Source organism: Silurus aristotelis (assembly GCF_946808225.1).
Source record: "Silurus aristotelis genome assembly, chromosome: 13".
Lineage (NCBI taxonomy): Eukaryota > Metazoa > Chordata > Actinopteri > Siluriformes > Siluridae > Silurus > Silurus aristotelis.
In genome coordinates, this window is record NC_139586.1 from 29,599,063 (window position 1) to 29,615,625 (window position 16,563).

General features: G+C 40.3%; 1 protein-coding gene across 2 annotated transcripts; it reads right to left on the reverse strand.

Annotated features, from left to right (window-relative positions):
- Positions 1–1,459: 1,459 nt before the first annotated feature.
- On the reverse strand, positions 1,460–14,930 carry cilp2 (cartilage intermediate layer protein 2). Of its 2 annotated transcripts, none has more exons than XM_083559025.1 (10): positions 14,703–14,930; positions 11,250–11,345; positions 10,535–10,804; positions 10,224–10,406; positions 8,919–9,074; positions 8,498–8,812; positions 7,418–7,526; positions 7,179–7,336; positions 2,631–5,059; positions 1,460–2,530 (listed from the first exon to the last, which is right to left on the reverse strand). In XM_083559025.1, the coding sequence occupies exons 1-9, from the start codon at positions 14,764–14,766 to the stop codon at positions 2,643–2,645; spliced, it is 3,768 nt and encodes a 1,255-aa protein (XP_083415151.1). In that variant the 5' UTR covers positions 14,767–14,930; the 3' UTR covers positions 1,460–2,530; positions 2,631–2,642. The 2 variants fall into 2 exon arrangements, with proteins under 2 accessions (XP_083415151.1, XP_083415150.1); XM_083559024.1 differs by having other exon boundaries at positions 8,498–8,815; positions 14,703–14,929.
- Between the last annotated feature and the right edge of the window lie 1,633 nt (positions 14,931–16,563).

A 16,563-nucleotide genomic window follows, 5' to 3' on the forward strand; every position in this document is an offset into this window, starting at 1 on the left:
ATGTTTCTGGCAGTGTTTATATATGTTGCTCAGTTGTCGTCTGCACTCTCAGGGTCTGGATGGAAAGTGAGGATTTAATGGATTTAATGTAAATAACAAAAGATTTCTTCCCTTTTTTCAGTTTTACTTCCTGACACAGTTAATTAACCCTATGATCGACTCTGTATCAGACACCTCAGGTCCCCGAAAGGCCAATCTAACAAAGAGGGTTTAAAAAAAACACATATAAATGACTTTCAAATAAAAAAAAATCTTATTTAGAAAGAGATTGTGGATGACGTCGGTTATCCCAGTGAACTTTTATTTCCGAGTATAAAATTGTTATTCTCTAAATTATGTAAGTTTATTAAAAGTAAACAAACTTTAAAATGCGAGAAATGCATATTCTTGAAATAAGTCTTTTAGAGGGTTTTGAGAGACACGTGTTCTTTTTGTTTCTATGCAACAAATTAGGTAAAATTACGATACTAACTTCTTTAAACTGTCTCCTTAGGAAGTATCAGTAGGTTGGAAATCCATGCAGTTAAGTCACGTTCCACTTCACACGTCTCTATTTGGAGAACATGCTCACTCATTATACACATGTGGGAAAAATAGTGAAATGAACCAACATGGCTCCCATTCCATACTTCAACACCGTACAATTCCGTCTGGACTGCGGATCAAACTAGACGATGAGTACGTCCGGAGCGTACGTCCAAGTTCTGTTAGTGTTATTTAGAGAGTAAACAGACGTCTGGCGTCTGCCCAGTCACCGCACCTAAATCCTATTGAACTGCTCTGGAATGAACTGCATCACAAGGAAGAAAGAAAAGAGAAAAGAAATCTCCAAGTTTTACAAAGTATTCCAGCTGAAAGTGTGTAAATCTGTTCTTCATTCTAAGGAAGGATTTTACAGATGATTTAAACCTGTTTTTTTTATCTAATTTGTTATTGCTTCTTCGGACTCCTGGGATATAGACAGGCCCAGTGTAAACACTAACAATGTTCAGCTCATTACATGCTCAATGTATTGCTCAATTAGCATGCCCTGATTGGTTTCAGAGGCTCAGAAGCTGGAGTCCACCCTGTCGCTAACCCTGTATGCTCCTGTGCACAAAGCCAGCTCCATGAAGATCTTCTTTAAATGAGTTGGAGTGGAAGATCTCCTCCTATTGAACATGATGAATGTAAACACTGACTGTACCCCAGACCTCCTCACTTTCTCACATACATCAGCACACTCTAAAATCTAGTGAAACATCTTCCCATACAGCGAACGGTTAAATGTGGAATGACATGTTCAAGAAGCACAAACCTTACGGTCAGATTTCTATAAACCTTCGGACCATATAATGTATCAGGTCTACTTTAGATGCAAATACATTTGTTTCTGTACATCCAGATTATCCAGATCATTCAGATTATCATCATTAACTAAAATCATATGAACTGCAGAAGCACGTCAGGAGACGATCACTTCAGGTAAAATGTGTTTATTTTAGCTATAAACTGAAGAGTCTCTGATTCAGAAAGCTGAAAAATGTCTATCAAGAGAACACTCAAGAAAAGTTGCTTAGGTCTTGAAGGATGCTGAGATGCTTTTAGGAACAGACAGTAAGATGGAAATACATTGTTTGTGAAAGAGAATTAAAGTTGTGTAGAGATTAGCACAGCTTTCAAACAGATCGAACACACATAGCAGATTTGGTTTGATTAGGGCTCTCAAGTCATTGTCAGAATTATTGCACGTCAAGAGACAGACAGACACCCAAGAGGAACAGTATACTATAATAAAATCCTATATACAAACTATTAGAGTTACCATACTACACGTTACTGTTATGATTAAAGAGATTTAAAACTATAATTTACATTTTATTGCTTTGACCCAATTTCTTTAAGATTTAGTTGGTAGTTTGGAATCTTTAAAATGTCCTAATTCCAAACCAAAGGCTATTATTATTATTATTATTAAAGTTCTAAACCAGACTCTGCTCAGACTGCCAGTGAGATTTGATTTCTTTGGCTTAGTTTATTTAGTCAAATGAAAATGGTTAAGTTACATTTGGGCCGTTACGGGGCTAATTTGGAAAAAGGGAAAGCCAGACTAGCATTGTTTCTACTCCATTAAGGCTCATGACCAATAAACAGCATGCATCACTCCTACAGTCAATACTTTGTAACAGAGTAACAGGAGCCTTCGTTATGTACAGCTCGTTCTGGAGTTGTTATGTTTATATTAAATGGTTTCACTGTATGATCAATGATGAAACTGTACAGTTGCACTGATGATTTTTCATAACTGTAATAAATAAAAGTATCCGTCTTAAACATGAAAGACATTTCCTATTATATCAAGTAATTACGTGGGAATGAAGAAGCATGTTAATGACAGTTCCCTTCAGAAACCTGGAGAGAACATGTCCAGGGTGAGTTTATAGCAACATAATAAAACTTGGCTCAAAAAATCACTGAAAAATCATCTAAACGTCCAGACTGACCAAGTTTGTTATTTCCATCATTTCTGTGATTGTCTTCAGCCAACAACCTTTATACAGATGAGAGGAAAAAGAAGTTAATTCTCTTTTCAGAGGCAAATTTACATTTACAGAAATGTATTAAAACAAAGAATCATGCAATATACTCACTTTTAGGCAGATCTACTGCCTCTGTTGAGTCCGTGTACCGGTTCTTCTGCGGCTGCTGTTGCTAACTCTGCGGTTCTGGATCCTGCTCTGTTGTTCAGAAGGATATGCCACCACTTGTGCTGACCCTCTTCTGACCTGCGTTCCCTGTGATTCCCTCATGTCCCGAGCCATTTGTGACAAGGTCTGACCAGGATTTGTTTGCAGGCGCTGGAACAGGCTCTCACGGTTTACAGTTCTCTTGGGGCAGCTGAAAGTAAGAGCAACTCCAGAATCTGATTTCATTTCCCTCGAGAAACTGTCTGATGTACCATCAAAGCAGCGTCCGATGGCGATCTCTTTGGCGATGCGTGGGTTCTGGTCTGTGACCGTGTATATTCCATAGTTATGGCCCAGTGGGTCTACAGGTGCTAACATGGTAAATGCATGAGACTCGTTGTTCTGTAGAAGAGGTGGGTGCTTTGTAAGGTACTCTTGCAGGAGACTGTTGATGCTTATCCGTCGACAGTTGCCCTGCAGAAGGACAGTAATCAGAGACCGGTCGACAGCACCTTGGTCAAAAAGCATTCCACTGCATTTGAACTCTAAGCAAGCAGCAGATGTGTTCGCATGCCTTAAATCACGTGTGCTGCGTATGTCCCTGATCCCATACAGCTGACCCCTGGTCTGAGAATGAGTCCCGCCAAAGTTCTTTGACCTGACCATAACTTCTGTTTCTCCATGGATCTTAACTTTGATGTAGCAAGCCCTGAACTCCTGAGGGTTTGGCCACCATGAGAGGTAATCCCCAGTCCAAGTTGTGAGATCATTCTCCTGAAACGGTACCACGTTGTACTCGTATTTGTCTTTCTCTACACGGAAAAAACGGAAATGATTTGCATCAATGGGAGCGCTTTCGCATGAAATCAGGCTTTGATAAGGATATATCGGTCCATTGGTTTCATCCACATTGTTTGGATTTGGCTTGGCTAAATTGGTTCTAAAGGCAGTTTTTTTGAGCGCTGGATCGTCGTGATCTGATCGCTGGTAATCTAATTTGTCTAAGTACGGTTGTAATACACCAATGATGTTAGGATTCATTTTTGGTGTAGAGGGTGCTGCTTCAAGTTCTTCACCTCCCATCGTGGCTGTGACATAAGCTGTGTACGCATCAGGTCTCTGGGCATCACAAAAGGCTGGAAGACAAGCTCCATTAGGTCCTGTTATCACACTGTCAAATCGTCCCCAAGCTCTCGGATTTGATGAGTATCCAGGCCTGGGCTCCAGATTTATAAGACTGATTACTACACCCTCAAGTTGCTCAGTAGGCAAGAATTTGTCACTCATGTACGCACGGACCTTGACATAGCACCTGCGATTTTCAGGAACATCCAGGTTGAACAGTCTGCGCTCTCTGATTTCCATGTTTCCTATCAGGAACGTGCGCTCCTCTCGTTTTTTCCTTCCGTTTTCACCACTTGAAACCTGAGTAGGTTGAAAACTGCTTTCTTCTTCCCAAATGCCCGTGTCTGGATTAAGAGACCAGAGTTTCATACCAGGTATATGCTCTGGCATTTTGACATGCTCTGTATCAAGGAGCACCTGCATCTCACCAGCACCAAGGATCGCCTGATTTGCATCATCTCTGAAATCGAGAGAAAACATTCCATACGTCCTTAAAGGGAGTACATCACCATCATCACCTACAAAGTTCAGGTCTCCTGGAATAGCTGCAGCTGTCGTGACGTTGCGTGGATCAAAGAATGTGACACTCGCTTTAACCGTGCCTTGGTAGATTTCCCCCGTGTCCTTGTGGAAGGAGTTTGGAGGTATGACCAGCTGACCGATGGGCTCCTCTCCTTTAATTTCACCCAGATAAATAGTATTGGTCTCTGCAGCATTGATGTCAATTGGCTCCTGCTTTCGCATTACTTTGACATCATGGTAAACTGAACCACCCTTTTTATCAAACACAAACACTTTCAGAGTGTCTAAGAACTTCTGAGACGGATCCACAAAGTTTACTACCAGACGCTGGGTGTCAGAGGGAACTTGAATTGTGAACCCACCCTGATAGCCCGTGATTCCTATTCGTTCCTTCCCTATGAAAATGTGTCCAAATCGCAAAGGCTCGTTATTGTCCGCGGCAACCACCCGACCCCGTACCAGAATTTTGGGCTGGACGCATTTCTGACAACCGCATTCTGTTACAATCTTTATTGGAAGAATGTAGCTGCCACAGTTGATCTCCTTTATCTCCATTTGCTTCACCGCGCAGCAGAAATTAGAGGAATCTTTGCATCGTAGGTCAAAGTCCAGTGACCCGGGACATTTGTTGTTAGAACAGCGACCGGCATTGTACCACTTGGAGTTTGTGCCTGATTGTTTGCAGTCTGAAGGCAGTTTAATCAGGTAACTTTCAGGTGGAGCGTTACACGCTGGAGTTCCTTTAGCTGTAAATTATAAAAGCATGATCAAGTTAATTATGGAGCTAAAAACGCAATTTATTAATTTATAAACATTCCAAGAAAATCTAAATAAATAACAAAATTATTATATATTTATGATAAGCTATTAATATTATAGTTTCAAATGAAAAATATGATGTTTTTAAGTGCCAAGAAACCATGAATATGTATTAAGTAGCAGTAGGCAGCCTCCATCATAATCACCCAGTGTAAACTTTACAACACTAATATGGAAAGTAACACTAGTTTAATCATCTAGCAAATGCATTTTAGCTCATTTTTCCTTCACCAGCCAGGTTAAGGGCTGCGTGTTACCATTCATGATACTCATGCTGCCTTACAGAGAAGCAGAAGATCTGAATGGTTAGTTTTGTTTTCAACATCAATGACCACCGATCAGCCATAAAATTATGCCCATTTGCCTAATATTATGTTGGTCCCCTTTTGCTGCTTCTTCAGCAGTTTGAGCTACAGGAGCTCGTCTGTTGGATCGGATCACACGGACCAGCCTTCACTCCTCACGTGCATCAATGAGCCTTGGCCGCATGTGACCCTGTCGCCGGTTCACCACTGTTCCTTCTTTGAAGCACTTTTGATAGATACTGACAACTGTAGACCAGGAACATCCCACAAGAGCTTCAGTTTTGGAGACGCTCTGACCCAGACGTCTAGATGTCACAATTTGTCAAACTTACTCAAATCCTTACGCCCATTTTTCCTGCTTCTAACATCAACTTTGAGCACAAAATGTTCACCTGCTGCCTAATAAATAAATCCACCCACTAACACTCACCACTCAGAATGTTATAATGTTATAATGTCATGCGTGATCAGTGTATATAGGCACTATATTTACAACGGTATCTGGACACCTGACAATACAATTGCTATGTGCTTCTTCTTGAACATCCGAGTCCACATTTAGTCGTCATTTGCTCTTATAATAAGCTCCACTCTTCTGGGAAGATTTTTGTGGAGATACATTCTGCCACAAGGGTTTTAGTAAAGTCAGGTACTGATGTAGGTGAGAAAGTGAGAAAGCCTGAGGTGCAGTCAGCGTTCACATTCATCCCACAGGTGTTCAGGGGATCTTTCCCTCAACCCATGGAAAGCAGATCTTCATGCAGCTGGATTTGCACACAGGGGTATTGTCCTTGTGGAACAGGTTTGGGTCTCCTAGTTCAAGTGAAGGGAAAATTTCAGGCAGCATTTAAAGACGTCTGATACCATTGTGTGTGTGTGTGTGTGTGTGTGTGTGTGTGTGTGTGTGTGTGTGTGTGTGTGTGTGTGTGTGTGTGTGTGTGTGTGTGTGTGTGTGTGCAGTTTAGTGGTAACAGTTTGAGGTAGGACCACATATGGGTGTGAAAGTCAGATGTCCCAATACTTTTGTCCGTATTTGTAGATTTGAAAGTAATATTTGCCCAAATTATCAGGGATAAATACACACTTCACTTATATTTACATTTTTCTTCCATAATTCTTATATTCTGTAAAGCTGCTTTGAGACAAAGTCCTCCAGAAATAAACTTAAATTGCTTACAGCTTATTTGTCGAGCACTTTAAATAATGCGCATTGTACCAAAGTAGTTTTACAGAGAAAAATAAAGAGGTTATACATTTTAAATTTAGTGCCTATAAGTTTGTTTCGTTATATCCGTATATTTATGGCAGATTTAATAGTTTAGTGTCTGCAGCAGAAAGTGAGATAGGATTATATCATTCCTACAAAAAAAAGATTTCTAGTGCTCCAGTCAACTAAAACAAAAAGCATTTTCCTGTTTCCAGTGTTTGCCCTCAGAGCTGATTTCAGAGATGTGGTGTTTGATTATTTTAGCACACCTTGCAGAAGGGCTTTCTGAAAACCTATCCTCTGGCTAACAGGCATCGGGGGAATTTGTGCAATGTGCAGGCATATGAATGAAGGTAGAAATGCATAATAGTCTGATGAGACTTTTTTTTATTTAATTTCAAACTCCAGAGATTCCGGTTTGCATTAAGAGGACGGATCAGTATCAACACAAACATCCGCTAGTCTTCAGAGACATTACTATTCACAGTATTTTATTTCTTTTTTTTACATCGTGCACTGATATTATGCACTTACCAAAAACAGTCAGGAATGCAGGATTGGACTTGATGGGTCCTGTTGGACTGTTGGCTTTGCAGTAATAAATCCCAGTGTGTTCTGGTTTCAGATCACGTAGCATCAAGTCACTGTCGTACTTGTGCGGCTTCTGATCCAGCAAAGTTCCATTGTGGTACCTGGTGTGCGAATAAATTGATAAAAATTTGCCATAAATTATTATTTAAATTAGAGATAACAGAATATGCCCATATGCCTACCAGTAGTATTTATCAGGTATTGGGGTTCCTGTTGCTTTGCAGCAAAGAGTCACACGTTGTCCTTCATATCGTACTTTGTCTTCAGGATGTTTAAGAATGTACGGTTTCTCTATAAGGAAATTTAGGGCAAAGAATTAGAGAAAAAAACTTCCAGATTCCAAAGAAGTTAAAAAGAATACAAATTTCCAAAAATAAGCTATTAATATATTTATTAACTTCTTTTTTTTTTTTTTCTTTTATTAGATTTCTCAGAACATCCAAGTAAACGCTCTGTTCAGGTGGCAGATTATTGGAAAGCAACATTATATCCATCATCCAATCAACAAATCTTATTCTTCATTGGTCCTCAAACTCGGAAATACCACAGTGATAATATTTGAGCAACCAAAGATTTAAAAACTCCAGTACCAAAGAGCTTGATGCCCCCTTCAGCTTTATACAGTTATTATTACCCATTGGCCAAAAAGTGGACTTGGACCAAACATTAAACATGATGCATGACAGAGTTAGAAAATTAGGTGAATTAGGTGAAAGTAGGTGAAAAATACACTGCAGCTACCAAACTCCTGCTTTAAAGCAAACAACCTGAATGAATTCTACTAAATATCCAAACAAACTCAAAGCAAAGTAAATGCGTAATTTGCAAAGTTTAAGAGAACAAAGAGGGATTATGTAGTGGATAATATTTGTACTTCAGAAAAACATTTTCATCATGGTGACCTTTTTCTCATTCAAAGGATGAAGGGAAAAATAACAAATATGACTCAATGTTCCAATTCCCAATTTCTTTTGGTGTGGTTTTTAAAACGTAGCTTTCCTGGAAATGTTACTGAAACCTGGCAACCCGGTTAAACTCTGGGAAAGAGAGAAAACTGTTTGAACAAAAGTAACATCTAAAATCATTCGAAACGTGTCTTTGATACTGAATGCTGGATGAATGTATGCTGTTGACTCTCATGTACCTACACGCATTACTACACGTTTCCTCTCAACTTCAATTCATTTGATGCTATGTGTTATTAATGCCGTCCTGAATCTGGAAACATCTACAGTCACAAACCCCTGCTGTGTAAAGCTTACCCGAGGACCTGAGGAAAACTCGAACCCAAAGGTTTTCACTGCTATTTCTAAAAACAGGAACAGTGGCTGGAGCAAACTTTTCTTTGCTGATGAGTAGCCGAGTCTCAGGGCCTGAGCACATGCCACTGATCTTCAGCAAACCCTTATCGTCTGTCTGGGCACGTATAACCTTTGGCTGGTCTGCTACAGCCACGCTAGCTCCAGACACTGGAACTCCATTTACGCTCAGGACTTCTCCACGTAGTGTCTGTCCCTCACAAATGCAGTGGCTGCAGTCCTCATTTGGATGTCCCTCAGGACACACGAGTTGACATGCTACTGCAATTTGTACACAGACAAATACGTATTTTATTATAATACTGCAATTGTTTTCCTAAAGCTGTAAGAGGTACAGTAGGATGGAATAAAGGATATACTGCACCAGGACATGGGGCGTCTCCACACTTCTGAACTTCCATAGGACGTCCTTTACAGCGGATTGTGTCAGATGATCTGCTGCAAGTTCTCCGTCTGGTTCTCCGACCCTTTCCACAGGTCACTGAACATGTGCTCCATGTTCCCCACTGATTCCATTTGGCTGGTTGGAGAAGAAATGTTGTGTTAAAAGTACAGGTCAGACCTTTAGGACACTAAACATGAACACTGTGTATACTGACCTATAAAACTAAGGGTTTTCAAATAAATGTTTTTTCATAATTCGAGTTCCCCATTTCATCAATTACTGTTCTCAAGTAACTGGAGAACTTGTCCAACACACATGATCAAGACCAACCAGGAAGGCAGAACATGCCTCCTCCATGGAGCCAGCCCACATGATGCTCATCACCTGAGAGCACTCAGAAGATAGTTCTAACTGTCCTCTTCTATGAGCTTGCAGACAACCATGGTTAGTTTTGGATAGTGAATGGGAAGGAGGGGAGGAGATAGCTTGGTTAAGGCATTGGACTTCGATCCGAAGGTCATGAGTTCAAATCCCAGCCACACCAACCTGCCACTCTTGGCCCTTGCGAAAGGCTCTTAACCCCATAGCTGTTACGGTGTATGAATGAGATAAATGTAAGTCACTCTGGTTGAGGGCCTCTGCCAAATGTTGTATGAGGTGGTATCGAAAGATTTCGTGAACTACGCACCGTAGATTTGGTTGCTTTTGAGTAATGCTCTCCCTTCTGCTCTTGAAGCATGCGTGCTGCTCAAAACACCTCAAACGATTTATTGCAGCATTACCCTAAACTTGCAGAATCATGTCAACGCACATTTTCCCTGATTTTCCGCTTGCTCTTTGTTCTAACTTGCTGTTCATAATGAAATAGCAGAAGTGGTAATGCACGTGGTCAGAACAGCTGCACAGCTTCTGTACACTGCATGATGTCTTTTGGCACACTGACTTGTGAAGGCCGGTGCTCCCTGTAACTGTGCGTGCAGCCTTGTGCTCTCATCTTTTAGGGTGTTACAAAACCAGTCCTTAAACTTTTTGATACCACCTCGTATATGTACAATGAAATGAAATGCAAGGTGATGGATAAATGTAGCTTTCTTTAGGAACACTGCATAAAAGGCAATATAAGTTTACACGCTCATTTCCACCTGGTGTAATTATGGGTACATGCATTGAGAAATGGGTGAAAACCAGAAAACATGGTGAAAACTAGTAAAACTATACACAGACAGAATCCTCAATCTTGTGATTGAACCTGGGACCCTGGAGCTGTGAGATGTTCTTATTTACCTTGGCATGGTGGAGTTGAGCACTCCATCCGCTCAGCGTGAGGGCCTGGGCAGGCTGGCGTGACCAGCTGGGGTAGAGGCTGTGTGCTCAGACATTTGCGTCGGCGTACTTGGATACCCACATCGTTACAGGCAGTGGTCGAACACGGACCCCACTCACTCCAGTTTGTCCAATATGTTTGAACTTGAAGAAGTGAAAGAAAAGCAGACAAACAAATACATCATTTCGCAAAAAACACCATGTACAGCATGTTGTATTTCACTGTGGACTTCATAGCATGGTGTGATCTACCATTGTTTGACTAGTAGTACCTGGTGGACACTGGAATCTCACATGGTAGTTGGAGCAGATGCGTCCATATGGTTGTTCTTTATTAATGCACCAGAAGCCTTTCTCCAAACTGGAATGTACCACCTCGCCAGTGTCCGAAGCAGGTACCCAGTCAGTGGTACGAACCTCCATGGCGACAGGTCGTGCACACACTCTTTCTCTGTAGTAAAATCGAATAGCCTCTAACCTCTCATAGTCCCCATTACCACCTGGATGGTCAATATTGAACCAGGATGTCCACTCGGTCACGCCTATATTTTAATGTGAAGTAAAAAATATATATTTATTAAAAAATTATGTTAGTTATAAAGAGAATTATGGATTTATGCTTAAATAAAAAACATAAATTTTAAGAATGTGTTATGTTTTAATACTGGTTTATTATTTGACCACAGAAATCTATAAAGAACTCTAATATTTTTTGTTCAGACCTCAGAGCTCCTGTTTTTGAAATGAAAGGTTCTAGTTAACATCCTGCATGTCGTTTCCACGTGCTTGTGTTATACGAGCTCGCATTTGAGCGGCTTTGGTGTTTCAGGAAACCATGCTTCATGCTTTAATATAGTTTTATGTCCTGGCCACTAAATCCACTTGTGCACACTTATTAACTCCAGTTCATCATCATGGCAGCGTATTCACAACAAAACAGGTCCTAACATCGAAACAAATGTATTATTGTAACAAAAAAATGAAGACCTGTGGTCTGAGCTTCGAGAATGCTGTTGAAGGCCTGTTTTGTGTTCCTGGTCCTGTGGTTCAGCTTTCGTGGCTGTGAGCTGTTCTGCTCAGAACCTGCAGGAATATGAGAGAAAATTATATTACCATTCATGCAGAACATTCAGCCCTGCATTCCTGGACGTAGATTCTCCATGACACACTGTTGCTTGCAGTTCCATATTAACCCTGTCACTTCACAGCACTTTCCTACAATTGTAAGAAAAAAGTTCAGCGTCAAAGAGAGATCTATAGAAGATATATGATCCTCACACTCTGTCTCTTGGGTGTCTGGATTTATAGTTTGCATTATCATGGGACCTCTCAGAGATTTCCAGTTAATTAACCCATGCACACATATGGAAAAGCACGGGATCTCAACTGGACCTGACGCATTCTCAATACTTCATGGCTTCCATTTCCAAAAAACGTGCTGTAGTCAGGTTTCTCAGGTAAAGGTGAGAACCAGCGTTTGAGTGTCAAATGAATTCGGCCAGATAGCAGCTGCTTCTACATCTGCAGAGCTACTTTACAAAGTCTGGAAAATGAACTAGAAGTCTGTAACTGACTTGGAGGATTTTAACAGGAAAAGTCTTTGATTTTTTTTCCTGGAATAGAGATGGAGTAGGCGAGGAACGGCACAAACCAGGTCCCTAAATGGTGTATAGACAATAGACTGGCATTAGCAGTCATTAAGGTCTGATCTGTTTATGTGACATGCTTTAGAAGCTGAACAGTTGGTTTTTTGGTGGGATGTAATGATGAAATCTTTTCAGACAGGCCATTCTTTCAGCAGCGACTTGTCTAGTCTAGCTGTACTTCCCTCTACTAGAAATAGAGTGATGCCGTGACAACTCATTGTTACTGGCTCTATTCTCAGCACATACGCCGAAGTGCTTATCTACAGGAGCCGTGTCAGTTTCTCAGTAAGCTCTAGTGAACTGATGCACTCCCTGGAATCATTTTCAGCGATTACACTCTTTATAGAACAAGTATGTTTCTTACAGGGTTCAGACGTTTGGGTGATGTTTGGGTTTGTGATTGTTAATTTATATATTATTATTATAATTTACTGTATAATTATTAAAGTATTGGTGCTCATATTACGTGCATGAATTTAAATTGACATCGTGAGATCTTTCAGCACATTCCAACCAAAATCCAGAAACAACATTTAAATTTCACTCAAGATTCATCAGTAAAAACTTATTGGCCATGTAATGGGATACTCTTGCATTGTGTGTGTGTGTGTGTGTGTGTGTGTTGAGTGATTTAGTGTGCTAAAATTTATGTTGCAGTGGAAACAATAGGTTAGTTGCAGCCCAAAGTATGCGAGCGTCTTTTAAAGGCACGTGTCCTCCTAACATAGTTCTCCATGCTGATCCCTCTCGTAAACATAGAAGCTACCTTCATTCTTGGAAGCGGCGTTCACACGAACAGACTTCGCTCGAATCTGATGAAGAGTTCCTTTAATCCTTGTAGCACTTTTTATGTTAGGTTTTATTGTACCAGATTATTAATACAACATCTTTCCAGCTTCCCGACGTCACCACAGTACACCACAGTATTATCCATTCATGAGTATTATATCACGCTACTTTAAAAGCTCTTTGGAGCATTTTATTAGTCAAACACTAATAAAACGAGTGCATTCTTTTGCTCTGAAGATTACACAAACCTCAGTGCCAAATGTTAACCTGGCACTCGTTTTTCTGCAGGTCTGGAAGTTGTTAAAATATTCCAGACGCTTACAAGAAGGAAAAGGTAGAGAGCGTTTCGGCCAGCGTGTTATGTAAGCGCCTGGATTAATGAAGGCTTTTGGACTGCTGTGATAATGCAGCTACATCGTGACATTTCATTTCAGTGTAATAACAGTGATGCGAAGGCACTGGAAAGTGCTTTAACACCTGTATGTCATATTATGAGAGCGCTTCTAACCAGCATTTCCATTTTCAGACAGGAAGTGTGGTCTGCTACTGGGCTCCAGACCCGATTGAAACGCAACCAAATTGATGCAAATGATGGCCAAGAATGATATATGTGTGTACGCTCGTGTTTACTTTCAGTCCACAAACATGTGGAAGAAGTTTTGGCTTCAGGGCACGTGACTTGGACGAGGTCTCAGACCTTGAAGTCTGTCAGATTAGGTTTGGGATCAGATTAGAAGCCACTGGTAAATCGTCCTACGGTCTCTGTAGGTTTTTTTTCTTGCATCTGTGAATCATTATTGCAGATGAAACTGTCTCGCGGTACTGAATAATGACAGTAATCCAGACACAATGCTACCTCAGATTGGAAAGTGGTAAAGGCGGCTCTTTCTGCTTTTCTCATCCATCAGCAGGGACACATGCATCCTGACTTACCGATGAAGAACATTTCAGATGTTCACTCAGATGGTACTGGCTCTGATGAAATCAGAACGCTCAACCTGCCATAAATTTACACTGATATCACTTTTTTCCTCTTAACCCCTCTTCACTTCTCCTACCTCAAAGTGTCTTCCTCTGGGAATCTGGGCAGCTGGACCGAGGCGTGAGAAGAGCATCTGGAGAATGAATCATTTAAATGAGGCAGATGATCGAGTGGCAATATTTACTTTGGAGTTCCTCGTCTCGGCACCAAGCTTGGCACAGGCACAGCGGCCAACAGCTCATTAATGAAAGACTGATTGAAATCTGGTTATTTAAAACCCAGCTGATTTTAGCCATGTGCCAAAGTCATCCAGCGTTTTCCATTGCACTAGTGGAGCAGGACAGAGAGCAGCTGTCTCCTCGCTTTAGGAAGCAGGTAATAAATTTGGTGAGGCTGAGGTGTAGCAGAAACCAAACGGAGTGACAGCAGACAAACGAGAGGAAAGTGGAGAATCAGTTACCTGGGATGCTCACAATTTTTCAAAAATAAGTTTTACGCTTAATTTAGTTTCTGTAAGAGAAGTGAGGGGTTGTGTGGGGGCAAAACTCAAAATAATAATTAGATATTTTTTAAATATATTAGTAAAAAAAAATAATAATCTTTTAAATTTGTAATAATATTTATATAATAATTATTATTATTACTATTGATATTCTACATATCAATTACAATAATGTAATATTTTAATAATTAATAAAAATAGCAAAAATATTTAGTATTATTTGTATAGTGCATTTAAAACCATACGAGCCACTGTACATTCACACACTTTTAATATTCTATAAATTCCTACTGATTTTGTGATGAGAAACATAAATGTGTCGATCAGATTATTTTATATTTAGATGTTTTTATATTATTTGAATGATTATAATCTCAGATATGAAATGTCCTGAAAAACACTCATCTTGCAGACATAAGGTTTTTTTTTTTATGAAATCACCTGTAAATCAGGGGAAAAAACATGCATGATCTTTTAAAGTCTTTTATTTATTCGAAAAGAACCCTTCCCTGGGTACGTACCTTGTGCCAGGGCCCGAGTAAAGAGGGCGCACAGGACCAGTGCCGCCCACGTCCACTTCCTCATGGTGCCAGTCTTGTGTTCAGAAACCAGTCTGTGTCAAATCACTGCAAAACTTGTTGAAATGTTCTTTCTTTTCCTCTGAGTGAGTTGACAGGAGAACGACACAGGTGGCGTTTCTCTGACCTTCAAACTACGTCTGATGACTGCTGCACATTTCTCAGTGAACAGAGTTTTAAAAGACAGGCACTGAGCGTGAGCGGTCCGATCCAACCCCCTCCTGTCTGCCATTGGCCAGAGAACGTCTAAACCTGGGTTTAAAAAAAGATAACCAGAGAAGAGAACAGAGTGTTGTGTCTCTGTGAAATCTTTAGTGACACGTGCATCATTTTGCATGTTCACGTGAGAAACGTCCACTTTGCTAATTACTATTACTGCATTATTACTATTGTTTATTTCTGAACCGTGTGTGTACTTGGAGATATTTACACACACTTATTATTATTATTATTATGATGATGATGATGATGATGAGATTCATGTGTAAGTCTGTGTGCTGAACACTTCTCGTTCATCATCGACATCATGTGAAAAACATCACATGGAAAATAAATCTCGAAGGGAGAAAAAAATAGAATTTTGTACCAAAGGACATTTTTTACTAAATCCTTTCAAGTCCAACACTAATAGCAGAATCGTTGACAGCCATCTGATGTTAAATATCCTGGACTTGTTTTATCTGTTTAATATAGAAGAGAAAGATTTCTTCCAGAAGGTTTAGACAATGCAGCAATCCCAAACTTTATGACGTGCACCATAACACTGACTCTTTTGTGTGATGAACCGAAGCAGGAACAGAAAGAGTTCCCATTCACATAAAGATGTAAATTTTGAACATCCCAGTCCACATTTATTCCCCATTTGCTGCTATAATAAGCTCCACTTTCCTAAAAAGATGTTCCACTAGATTTTGTGGAGATTTGTAGCGAGTCAATCAGCCACAAGGGTGTTGTACTGATGTAGGTGAGAAATTTAGGAGGCCTGGGGTTCAGTCTGCATTCACATTTATTTTCACTACAGCTCTCTAGCAAGAGATCTTCCACTCCAACCAAAGGAAAGCAGACCTTCATGGAGCTGACTTTGTGCATCATGCTGGAACAGGTTTGGGTTTCCTAGTTTATGTGAACTGAAATTTTCAGTCTACTGCATCCAAAGATGTCCGATACAATTGTGTCCGTTACTTCGTGCCACCAGTTTGGGGAAGAACCGCACCTGGCTGCAGGAAGCCGGGCGTCCGAATACTTTTGGTGTATTATGGAAAAAATGCAAAGGTCATGTGATTTCTCTGTTTGGGTTTATTCAAAGATGTTATTCACTCTGTTTAAACCCTGACGTGAAACTAATCTTGTGCTTAAACAGTGCTTTTATCCTCACGTGCTGAAACGTTTCTCAGCAGTAAACCAACATCAGACGCAACTTTTTATTTTTTACAACTTTTATATTTTTTTATATTCACGTCTTCTTAAACTTTACGTTGACCACCAATTGCATGAACATATATTTCATGTGGGCCAGAAAACATTTACATTTATGGCATTTGGACGGCGCTGATATCCAGAGCGACTTACAGTTTTCTCTTTTATACCCTGAGCAGGTGAGGGTTAGGGGCCTTGCTCAGGGGCCCAGCAGTGGGAGCTTGCTGGTGATGGAAATCGAATTGAATTCATTTTATTTGTATGGCACTTTTAACCCTGTCCCAAAGTGGCTTTATGGAAATTATAGAATACAAATATACATTTTAGTATTATACATTTTTCCCTTTAAGTTTGAGTGAGTCAGAGGTGATGGTGGTTAAAGGAAAAC

Coding starts and splice junctions, on each gene's coding strand:
- cilp2 (XM_083559024.1), bottom strand. CDS start 14,766: ATGAGGAAGTGGACGTGGGCGGCACTGGTCCTGTGCGCCCTCTTTACT. Junction 10,407..10,534: donor GAGATTCCAGTGTCCACCAG/GTACTACTAGTC, acceptor CACTTCTTCAAG/TTCAAACATATTGGACAAAC. Junction 7,527..8,497: donor AGTTTTCCTCAGGTCCTCGG/GTAAGCTTTACA, acceptor ATTTCCTTATAG/AGAAACCGTACATTCTTAAA.